Raw genomic sequence first — 12,071 nt, 5'->3', positions numbered from 1 at the left:
AGAAATTTTTGAGTTATCTTTTGTTTTAAAGCAACTTAAGAGAACATTCTAAAAACGTTATTGATAGTAACTTTTAAATTGTCGTTCTGTGAGAACTCTTTTTTGTAGAAAAGTGAAATGGAAAATGATCAAAAAGGAAAGTCTGGGAGTTTCTTTATGGCAGTGGTTCTCAACCTTCCTAATGCCGTGACCCCACGCACCCACGTGACCACACGTGACCCACACGCACGACCACACGTGACCCACACGTGACCCACACGCACGCGGAAATGGAAATAACTCCAACCAAGGAAATGGGCAGAAAGTCCTGGCATTTCTACAAAGCAGCAGCAGCAAATCAGGGTTTCTCAGTTCCTAGCTCCGAGCAGCCCGGCGCAAAGCGGCCTTTCCTCTTAGGCAGCCCTTGGAAAAATGCACTTTTTTCTGTCTTCCCCCTCCCTCCTTTCGTGGCCCCAGCAGGAAGAGGGGAGAGGAGAGCCACTTCTTCCACCCTCTTCCCTCCCCTTGCAAGAGCCCGGTTCGCCAGCGATCAGAACCTGAGAGGGAACCCGTGACAAGCGCTCCCGCGGCAGCCAAACCCTTTCGCCCTCATGCACCCTCACACACACACTTGCGACCCTGCCCTGTTTCCTCCACCCCACTGGGGAGTTCAGCTGCCCGTCTGCCCGGCTCTTCCTCCGCCCTCCGGGTGAAGGGAGCCGCCCGCGAAGGCTTCGTGCAGGGGGATTCTCACGTTGCGTCGCGTCGCCTCCCCGCCTCCGGCAGCTGGGCGTGGCTGGCTGGCAGTGGCTCTCCTTTTCTCAGTCCAGACACAAAGGGGAGTCGCTGCTAAACTGCCAGTCTCAGCGCCTGGCCCGTGGGCACCGCGAAGCCCCGCCCGACCCTATCCTGCTGCTGCTGCTCTATTCCACCCGCCGTCTGCTGAGCTCAAGCTCACCCTTCTTCCTTCCTTTCCTCCCTCCTTCCTTACTTCCTCCCTTCCCGAGAGCGCTCCGACCCTCGCGCGCCAGTCCGACACAGGCTTTGGATGCCTGGAGCATAGAGATGGCTCTTCTGCTCGATCTAGAGCGGCCCCCTCAGCTGGCCGAATCTCGCCGCCGTCGGTCGAGGTCTTTTCAGTGAAGTTGCGGGCGAGCCGAAGAGGGGCCCAGCAGAAGGTTCTCTGCACCCCTCCTGTACCGCCGTTTGGTGCGGCGGCAGGCAAGCCCAGACGCTCCTGGGCGGCCATGGCAAGCAGCAGCGACGGCGCAGGCCGACCACCGGCTGGGCCACCAGCTGGCCCAGCCCAAGGGAGATAAGGCACCCGCCGGGCCCCACGCGCGCCAGCAACCCTCCCTGTGCCCGCCGCTGTTCCGCTAGCCTTACCTTGGCCACCGCACGTTCAGTGCAGCGGCAGGCAGACCCAGGCGCTCCTGGGCGGCCATGGCACGCGGAAGCGAGGGCTCAGGGCGACCACCGGCTGGGCCACCAGCTGACCCAGCCCAAGGCACCCGCTGGGCCCCACGCGCGCCAGCAACGCTCCCTGCGCCCGCTGGCCTCCCACCTCCCACCCTTGGCCCTCTTTTACTTACATTACTTACGACCATTTCACGGGGGTGCCAAACAATGCAGTCTGCCATTTTTTTCCCCTTTTCCTTAGCTGTGCTACTCCCTCTTATTCTATTGGCTTTTGAAAGCCAATAGAATTAGACTCTATTCAAGAGAGTCTATTCTATTGGCTTTCAAAAGCCAATAGAATAAGAGGGAGTAGCACAGCTAAGGAAAAGGGGAAAAAATGGCAGACTGCGTTGTTTGGCGACCCCCGTGAAATGGTCGTTCGACTCCAAATGGGGTCGCGACCCACAGGTTGAGAACCGCTGCTTTATGGCAATCATTGGAAATGTTCACTTCATGTTTTTATTGCATTCTTTTGGAAGTGAAACCAGTTGCTGAATTTTGTTGCAAAAATGGTGTATCTTTTTTTAAAATCACTGTTAGAAATACTGCTGTTTTTATATTTAGTTTATCTCTGATTCTGAAATATATTAAGCATAGGTTATTGGGACACTAATATAGAGAGCCAATTCCAGTATAATATTTTGGTTCCATAGATAATTGTTAATAAATGTAGGTTGTATTCATTTAGATGTAGTGTTCATTATATTGTATGTTTTATGTAATGATTGAAGAGAGGTTTAATTTAAAGTAATACTAATGGATCAGTTTCAATACATCTATACTTATGTTGATGAAAGTTGCAGTCCAATATATTTAGAAGGCTCGTAGCTAGAAAAGACTGTCCAATAACTTTTTTTTCTGCTATAGACATTCCTCAATCTATAGAAATCATTCTGTGTCAAACTGATCTTAATTTTATGAACTGCATGGCTGCAATTAATATGATTAGCATTTCATTTCATTTTAGTTGTTTATATTCCTTTTTTCCATTTCTTGGTAGACTTTGGTTTTATGCATATTTATGGTTTTTTGCATATTTAAAACATTTCAATCATGAAAACTATATTTAAAGTTCAAAATGAGCTTGGTTTACTTATTAAGGTGTATCCCAATGTTGATCCAATTTTAATAGGAATATTCTGAGCTTGGAACAGCCTAAATATTGTGATAGTAAGGTTGAAATGGCATCAAACATAGTAATAAGATGTTATAATCATTGTGTTTAATATGTTTGTTTAGAAGAGAGTTAAAGGATGTTATAGATTTGTTAATCTAATAGTGATCTAATGTTAGAGTATGCTTTCTGTATTGTTAACCCTGTGATTGGCTCTGGGAAGTCGGGGGGGAGGGAGGGGGGTAGGGAAGGGTGGGTTTCGGGGAGGAGGGGAGGTATATTGTAAAACTTATAAAAATTTCCAATAAAAAAAACAAAAAAAAACAAGTCATCATGTTGTAACTTCTAATACTTGCTGTTGTATTGGAATTTGGAGTTTGCCAGAAAATATTATAGAGGGAGACCTTTAACTAGGCACAAAATGGACAGAGGTTCTTGTGAGGATAGTGCTTCAGTATAACAGTATCTTTGTTAACTATCATTTGATCATATATTTTTCAATACTAGTGTAAACAGCTGGAATACTTTGATTAAACTTTAAGTTTAATGAAATTATAAGCAATACTCCAAGATTTTCTTGTATCAATATCTTGCAGATAATAGGAGTAATGGAATCTTTATGTAAATTAGAATATCTTCTTTTACTTGTGGATTGTTAACCCACAAGTTCAAGCAGTATAATAAACTGGATCTTAGTATGGGGTAATAATATGTGAGTGAATGGAGCAAGAGAGAAGCTTTTGCGAGCAACGTGTGTGTGAATGAGCAAGAGAAGCTTTTGCGAGCAACGTGTGTGAATGAGAGCAAGAGAGAAGCTTTTGCAAGCAACGTGTATGAAGGGAAAAAGAAAAGGAAAAGGCATTGACTTCTGAGTTCCACTGTTGCAGTAGGAAGGAAGCATTAACATTAAACCTCAACTTTTTACTTTTCCATAATATTATAAATTAGCCATTTCTATAACAACAAATGAATCTAACCAGTAAAGCCCAAAATCCCCCCTTTTTTTTAGTCATCAAGTTTTTGATACCTTGCTAAGCACTGGTGGTACTCGAATATTGTCATGTCCTAAAAGTGGTACAATCTGTGAAAAGGTTGAAAAGCCCAGCCTTAGATAACCTGGATTCATGTCATGAAGTGTTTTAAAGGTGATAACCAACACCTTGAATTGGATTCGGAAGCAAATTGGCAACCAGTATAGCTTGTGAAACAATGGAGTATCACAGGCCACCCTAGGGGCTCCAAGAACTGTCTGCACTATTGCATTCTACGCCAGCTTTAGCTTCTGAATACTCTTCAAGGGTAGCCCCATCTAGAACGCATTGCAGTAGTCTAAGCGTGTGATGACCAGGGCTTGAGCACAAGGACTCCTGATCCAGGAAGAGCCACAACTGGTGCACAACACAAAGTTGCACAAAGGCTGTTCTGGCCATGACTTCCACCTGCTTGTTGACAGGAGTCATAAGTCCAGGAGAAGCCCCAAGTTGTGCACCAGGTCTATCTAGGGCAGAGCAATTTCATCCAGAACTAAAGATGTTAAAGTCCTGTGTACCCAAAGCCACTTGGAACCAGGTTCAGCCGAATGTCTGTACCCATCCAGATCCCCACAGCCTCCAAGCACTGTGAGAGGGCACATGGGTCACCGAGATGGAGATGTAAAGTTGAGTATCATCGGCATACTATATGCTAGACATGTCAAACACAAGGCCCGCAGGCCGGATCTGGCCTGGCTGGGGGACCTGCTCTGGAAACAGTGAAAGACCGGCCCATGGTGCCTCGGCCTGGCCCAGGCCAACCGGGCACTGATCTACAACCTGGTGCCAGTCATCAAAGCCAGAATGTGCTCAGCCTTAGTTCCACAGGCAGCCCTGGAACCAGTGACAGGCACCCCCACCCCACCCCCTGAGCGTGTGCGCAAGAGGCGGTGAGCAGGCGGAGTCCGGCATCCCTGCTGGCTGTCTTGCCCCGCAGGCTGACTTCACCGAGAATGCCGGGACTGGTCGTCTCCTGTGCGCACACCCAGGGGACGGGGCAGAGGCTGCAGGGTTGAAGGCTGCCCCATGGATCTAAGGCTGAGTGCGTTCTGGCTTTGATGGACGCAACCATGTTGTAGATCAGCGTCATTCCCCCTCCCACCAGCAACTCCATGGCCCACAAGGCTTCCCTTTCACCAGGACTGTCCCCGCCTGCCTGCGTGGGATAGCAACAGCCGGTGGCAGCATGGACACTGGCAGCATTGGCAATCTTTCTTCCTCCCATCACCCTTTCCTGAGCATGAAGGAAGGAAAGAGATGAGAAGGAAAAGGAAGGAAGGGAGGGAGGGAGGAAGGGAGGTTGAGAGGGAAAAAAGAGAGGGAGGAAGGAACAGAGGGAGGGAGGGAGGAAGGAAGGGCAACTTGGTTGGAGATGCCCCAGTTCACGCAGTTCTGCTTCAATCCTGGATCCATTGAGACTTGGACTCAAAGGCGAAAGCAATTTTGTGTTTTCTTTTGTTACAGACAGGACTTTATTGGAAATCCAAGTTAACATTGGTATTCTTGAATTGTGAACTCTTAGGAAAATATCCCCTCCTTGTGTGTTGCAAACAGCTATTTCCAGTGGGGAAAACAGGACAAAGCAGAGTGGGAGGGAAATATTTTCCTTTGCTATATTTCCAGTCTGAATTAGATCAAGGCAGGGTCCCTACAAGAGAACCCTTTTAAGGATTATGTATTAATAGAAGAGCAACTAAGCTACCTCTGTTCTTAAACGCTAAAGCTGTTGCACATAAAAAATGGAAGAGCTCTGATCAACTGTCACAGCCACCATTTTGACAGTTTTGCTGTACTGTTGTCTGTGGATGCCCCCACTAAATGCAAGCATTGGATAAATTAAGCTTGGTTTGCTCTCAATCTTTTAAGTGGCCACAGACTACTAGCAAAATTGGTATTTGATCACAAGAAAAGGAGGCATCAAGAAATGTTTCCCCTTTTGCATTTGAACATCAAAGAAGGGACAGGAAAGGAGAAAGGGAAAGAGGAAAGACAAAAGGAAAGAAAGAGGGGATGGAAGAAGAAGGAAAGGAGAATGAAGAGGGAAGGAAAAAGAAGAAAAGGGGGGAAAGGAAGGAAGGAAAGAAGAAGGAAGGAAGATTATAATGAGGGAGAAAGGGTCTGAGGGAAGTCCTGCCTTAGCACGTGGCCACGAGCAGCCCTGCTGCCCTTTTGCCATTCTCTTGTCCCCTCCTCCTGACCTCTCCTGGTGGTCTCCCATCCTATCGCTGAGGATGCTTTGGTTACAAAGCTGGGTCTCGTCTCAGGGAGAGGGAGTGGGCCTCCCTCCGACACAGACTTTTTGCCCTCCCACACACACCATGAGCAACTTGGCCAAGGAGAGTGAGCCAATCAGCAGCAGCCTTGAGGAGGAGGTAAGCGCAGCCAGGCGCCCCCTTGGGAAAGGCTGGACTGGGCGCTAGCCCTCCACTGCCCAGGGCTCTGGGCAGCCTGCATCACTGGGGGTCTTCTGCATGGCCTGAGAGGGACAGCAAGGCCCCCCCAGCCCCACCCAGGCCACCATAGGCGTCCCCCGACATGGGTGATGTTGAGCTGGCCACACGTCCACCTTGGCCCCCCAAGGTCAACCACAACCCTGATGCGGCCCTCAATGAAATCGAGTTTGACACCCCTGCTGTATGCAGATAAGAACAAATCTAAATTTATTTTTTTAAACACAAAGACTGAACAATTAAAATACATCACAAACATGTAGCTGTCTAGAAAACTTGCTCAGCTGTTGGATGAGACGGGAATTTATGGTCTGTTAAGGATAATAAGGAAAATAAAGAGAATCAAGTAGATACTAGTTTCTGAACATTTTCTAAAAGCAAACCCAAGGAATTAAGAGTGGCAATGGAGGCTTCCAATTCTGGTTTGCGGCGGTGCAGTCGTGCGAGGGGAGTCGTCCCTTTGCCGATCGAGTTTCCCTTGCTGGTAGACCCCTTAGAGGGTCGAAAAGACGCTCTGGAGGAGCGTCTACCATTGAGGAGGCTTCTCGGATGGTTGCAGAGGAGCGGCGGCATCCTCTGTGCACCGAGTATCTCCTTTGGGCCGACAGGGTAAAGATCGGCCAGTAAAATGGCCGATCATTTAGCTGCGCCAACCGCAAGCCACAAGATCAGCTAAGCAAACGGATCCACCGTGGAGAACCCAATGAGACTTTCCTTTCACCTCTATTTTCTTTATGCCTGTGCAAAGTTTTTTTTTCCTTGGAATTATTCCCTTTTCTGGTGAAGCGGCTTTTTAAATGGGGGAAGAGAAGCACAAAGGATTAAATTTATTTTTGTTTTAATGGTTGATTTTACTTTTGGATATTGGGAGCCTCAAGAAAGATTTTTATAATATTTGGAGAATATTGTTTGCTTTTACCTTTATGGTGTCTGGAAGGATTGAACATCTGATTACTTTCCGGGGGACACTCTCTGACAAATTTATTCATTGTACTTGCTATCTTTTCTTCGTTGGAAAGGCTTTCATTTTGTACAAAGGAAAAAGGCGAGGAAACTGGGAGGAGATGGATATTGTGATTTTTTTAAAATATAGTCTCCTTTACAAGGATAAGGATTTGAAAGATAATAAAGATGGAGGAAACCAGTGTAGATCTTACTTATAAGTATATTTTGGACAAAATTTTGGAAAATATGGAGAAGATAATTGCTTGCTCAAAGGATAATTCTTTGTTTCGACAAGGCAAAAGACAAGGACTAAGTGAAACAGCAGTTTACACACAAGAGGCTTGTGCTCTGCTCATTGAGGTGGAAGAAGCAAACCTACAGCTGGACAATCAATTGATTTTGGAAAAAAGACTTGATATTAACGGACAAAGGACTTATGATAAGGAACTGGACAATCTTGCTTCAGAAGGACAAGTTGGATTGCAGATGCCATTTGAATTTGAGATAAAGAAAAAAACATGGGAAGAAGGGAACCATGTGATCAAAGAGGACGATATAAATGAAAGGATTTTAAGTGAAATTTATTCAATGCTAAAAGAAAGGGGAAATGATGTTCTGCTATAAGTCATTCAGATTAATTATAACTTTTATACTAACTTAACAAAATGCATAATGGGAATTTTCTTTTTGGAGTGTATAGTGTGGCAGGCGGAGGCCCGATTATGGAAACCTGTTTGGACTAGAAAGAAACCCAGAATAAGATATAAATATTAAATCTGATTATAGTAATGTGGTAAAGGCCTGATAGTGATCTAGACTGATTTGGGTTTGGACTTTGTTAAAAGGGTTTTATATGATATAATGAGAAAAGAACTGAAAAATGGGAAATGATGGAATTAATTATTGGAGATTTGGAGAAACAGTGAAAAATAATAGAAGATTGGTGAGAAAGAGAAGAAATTATTTTTGGACTTAATAATGCTTAAATAAAAAAACACTTGGGGCACCTGAATAGAAAATGAATATGTTAGTTTAAGATTAAATATTTGCAAAATTAAGAAAGCATGATACAGGATCTTTGGGATGGATAATGAGTTTGTAAACTTTTATTGATTAATGAAATTTATATATATTCAATGAAAATTTGTTCTAGAAAGGTTTTAATGAGCCTATAACAATATAAATAGATAGAGAATGCTAGTTTATTTTTAATTATATAACTTGGATGAAATGTTATATTAGTGAATGAATTGGTTTTAGAAAGATATTGACTTGATTATAATGTTTTTAAATGAATGGAGTTCATTAAGATTAAGTTTATATGTGTGAAGAAATATAGGTTTTTATAGATTAGAAATTTTCTATTGATTAATGCAGTGTATGGCTAGACATAGTAATGAACGAATTTATTAGAAAATGTATTAATTTGATTATAATATTCCATATAGATAGAGAGGGAAATTTTAAAGAAATAATGGGTATATATTTACTATGTTACTGTTTGTTTTTTAAAAAATGGATCACCATGTTTCCAAGTGGGTTCCTAAGCTGTGTTGGTATAAAATGGAAAACTAATAAAAATTGTTTTGGATAAAAAAGAGTGGCAATGGTGATAAGAACTTAAAAATGCTAGACCACATGGTATCATGTGAGAATTCTTAAATTATTAAAATAAAAGTACCACTGATCTTTTAACAGAGAGGGGACTATCCCCTAACAGATCAAATACTGAAAATCAGATTAAATAGGCAAAGAGGTGGAGGATTCACCAATGATCAAGACTATACCTGCCTAAGAGCCAGAGTTGTACGTCCGTCCATGGGCAAGATTAAGTCAAGACTGGGAATCTGTGGTCCAGGACGGGCGTGGCAACTTTGGCTGACTTAATCTGATTGGGCAGGAATACAGTCTACTACCCATGGGTGGATCCTCCATCTCCAGTGCTGGAGAAGTACCACTGATCTTTTAACAGAAAGTATATAATAACCCTAAGATCTGCCTATGTATAAGACAGCTATAATGTGTCCATTGAAATACTAATTAAAAAAAACAAAAGCAATTACTGATACTTATAGGCTTGAATCTCACTTTAAAGTAAATTATAAAACTATTATTTCCTATAAAATTAATGGGCATATAGCAAAAAAATACCAATATTGAAGAATTAACATGGCTTCTGCTAAGAAATAATGCTAATTTCTTGGAATTTTTTGAAATATGAAGTACACTGATGAAGTCTGTTTGCTTGGGCTTTTAAAAGGCTTTTGGAAAACACTGATAAAAAATAGCATCATGGAATAAGAGGAGAGATCCTCCTATAGGCAGGTAGTTAAATAAGAGAAAGCAGTAAATAACTACTGAATTATTGAAATGTGGATTAAATGGTGAATATTTCCAAAGATAGAACAAAGATGTATATAATTTATTCCTAGTGATTTTATAGTCTGAATTCCTGCTTTTCTACCTAATTAAAAATTGTTAGTCATTAACAGGGATCTGGGCGAATTTAGTTTATCTTATGTGTATTTTAACTCAGAGGTCTCCAACCTTTTTGGTTTGGCGGCCCGGAAAGGGATGCAGGCACCGCTATGTGCGTGTGCACAAATGAGCCATGTGTGACTGCATGTGCATACGCAAATGGCTGCATGTGAGCGCATGCGCACGTGCATACATGGTTGCATGGGCACGAGTGCTGCAAATGGGGTGGCTCTAGTGCTGGCGGGATGCTATGGGGGGCACTAGTACTGGTGGGATGCTCGGGGCGGCACTAGTGCTGGTGGGATGCTCGGGGAGGTGCTAGTGCGACTGTGGGAGGGTGAGTGTGTGCGCGCAAGCACTGACCATCCCTTCACATAGCCCAGTGGCCAAGTGGCAGCAGCCCGATAGTGGGCCGTGGCCCACAGGTTGGGGACCCCTGTTTTAACTGATGCAGTTTGTTTAAGTGGATGCTTTAATACAGTTTGCCTGGACAGTGTCTGTAAACAATGTTATCTCTTGTGACCTAGAAAGCAAACTTCTCTGTTGTTGCACCTGGACTCTAGAACAGCATCTCTGCCCCCCTCCCCCCGGCCTGAGATCTGCATTACCACTATCCTGGTTTCATTCAAATGGAACCTTAAAACCTGGGTTTTCCCGAAGACATTGAGTAATTACTTTGTAATTAAGTAGCTTTATACATGTGATAAACAAATAAGATATCCTTGTATTTTATTGCACAGCAAAACTAATTTTGGGTGCAGAATTAAGGCATATGGCTGCTTATTTCCCTTGCAGGAAGAATTTTGCTAACTGTTTGTTTTCACTCTTTATAGGATGCGTCAGGATGAAACGCTACAGGCATCTAAGCAGCAGTGACAGTTCAGACAATGAAAGTAAATAAAGTGATCTAATCTTCCTTTGATCTGTAACTTTTCCTGTGGTTTCTTTCTTTGGTTTGAGGGCAAACTGTTATATTTTTTCTTCAGCTATAAAAAGAATTGCATTTCTTGTTTGATTTCATTTCCTCTTGTATACTGTGGTATTTAGTAATATCAAAGAAGATCAAAACAAAATTAGAAACATTACAAAGAGAAGTTAAATGTTCTTCAAAGCCTTTGTTTAGAATGTAAAATACTGCATAATTCTAACAGGTTGCATGTATTCTAGTATGTAATCCTGAAGCTTCTATTTTCCAAATGAGATTTGCTGGTTTACTCACTTCTATATGTGGAAATGCTTGGAATTTTTTTTTTCAAAATTTAAAATGACTATAAATAAAAGTTAAATACCAGTTTAGATTCCAATTGGCACTTTATAGTGCTACTAGTTCTTTAAGTGTGTAAGCAATTGATCAGCTTCTCTTTTAAAGCAGAGAGAGTAGATCTTCTTTTATTCCACTTTTTGTCATCTTGCTATTATGGCTACAGTGGCACAGCTGTTGGAAAAAATGCTGGAAATTCCCAAACATCAGCTGCTAAAATTCATACAACATGCGGGACTTGCTGTTTTAGAAATCATCTGGCATTCTTGCATTCCTTCTTTTTTAAATAATATTTTTATTGAAGTTTAAAAATATATATGTAGCATTACCCCCTCAGAGGCCGCCAAAGCCCAGGCCCTCCCAGCCCCGCTCCCCTCTGTCGCGCTCTGTGGTGCGCTCTCAAGGTGTTAGTGAAGTGTCTTTTCTAGCAGAAGCTCACGCGAAGTGAGGAGGTGGCAGACTCTCATCATCAAAGGGGGGGCTTTCAGGAACAAAGATGACCAGCCCCTAGCCCCAATAGTCAACGTGTGATGGTGTTTAACAGCCCCAGGCAGTCATAGCAGCAATAGTCAAAGATTTCACAGCGACCGTTTGGAAACAAGTGGGGTGGGAAAAACCCCGGCTACAGGCAGCGATAGGAACACGAACAAAGGTAGTCAGCGTTCTGCAGTAACAGCTTGCCCCACTGGGGCAACTCCCCATAATGTCTATAACTTACACAGGTAACAATAATCAAAATTCGGATGGCCGCTAGTCTCCAAAGCAGTAACGACCAGCCTCTCCTTCTCTTCTGTTGTTGCTCGCAGTCTCAGGTCTCATCGGTGTCAAACCCTCTCCCCCCTTTCCTTTATTGTTAAAATCTGAATTTAGCAACCCAGCAACTTTCTCCTCACTCTCTGTTGCCTCTGCTTGGAATATCCCCCCTGCAAAAGAAAGCAGTAAAATTTCACCTTCTCACTCTCTCTCACTCACTCTCTCCTTCCCTCTCCTTCACAGAAAGGGATCAGCTAAAACTCAAATCCCTCTTCGACTTCACCTGGTCTCCCTCCGACAACAGCCACAGCAACCACTCCTACCCCCTTTCTTTCCTCCTTTTTCTTTCCTTCCGCCCGATCCACGCCCGCCACACCCAAAACCGGCAACAGCTGTCTGAGCTTCCCTCTCTCTGGGCAGGCTCCTGCAAAGCCTTTCAGCCAGCCTCGCTATATATAGATAAAAAACTAGTGCAAATTAAGAAAAATACTAATTCCCTTTATCTATATAGGGATCAGGATAGAATCAAAGTGGGTAACTACTTTTGAAGTAGACAGACTAAATGTTCTTGGTCTGTCCTCTTGGCACCCTTATATTTCCTG

General features: G+C 43.5%; 1 protein-coding gene across 1 annotated transcript in view; it reads left to right on the top strand.

Annotated features, from left to right (window-relative positions):
• Window positions 1-12,071, top strand: part of JADE3 (jade family PHD finger 3) — a 54,421-nt gene that overhangs the window by 16,060 nt on the left and 26,290 nt on the right. The window contains exon 2 of the mRNA XM_015812269.1: window positions 10,289-10,348. Coding sequence (XP_015667755.1) covers window positions 10,300-10,348 — 49 coding nt within the window. The 5' untranslated portion in view covers window positions 10,289-10,299. The remainder of the gene's footprint in view (window positions 1-10,288; window positions 10,349-12,071) is intronic.

This window comes from Protobothrops mucrosquamatus, unplaced genomic scaffold, assembly GCF_001527695.2.
Source record: "Protobothrops mucrosquamatus isolate PMUCROS unplaced genomic scaffold, P.Mucros_1.0 scaffold77, whole genome shotgun sequence".
Taxonomy (NCBI): domain Eukaryota; kingdom Metazoa; phylum Chordata; class Lepidosauria; order Squamata; family Viperidae; genus Protobothrops; species Protobothrops mucrosquamatus.
The sequence above is the reverse complement of the archived record's forward strand: the minus strand, read 5'-3'. Positions and strand labels throughout refer to the sequence as shown.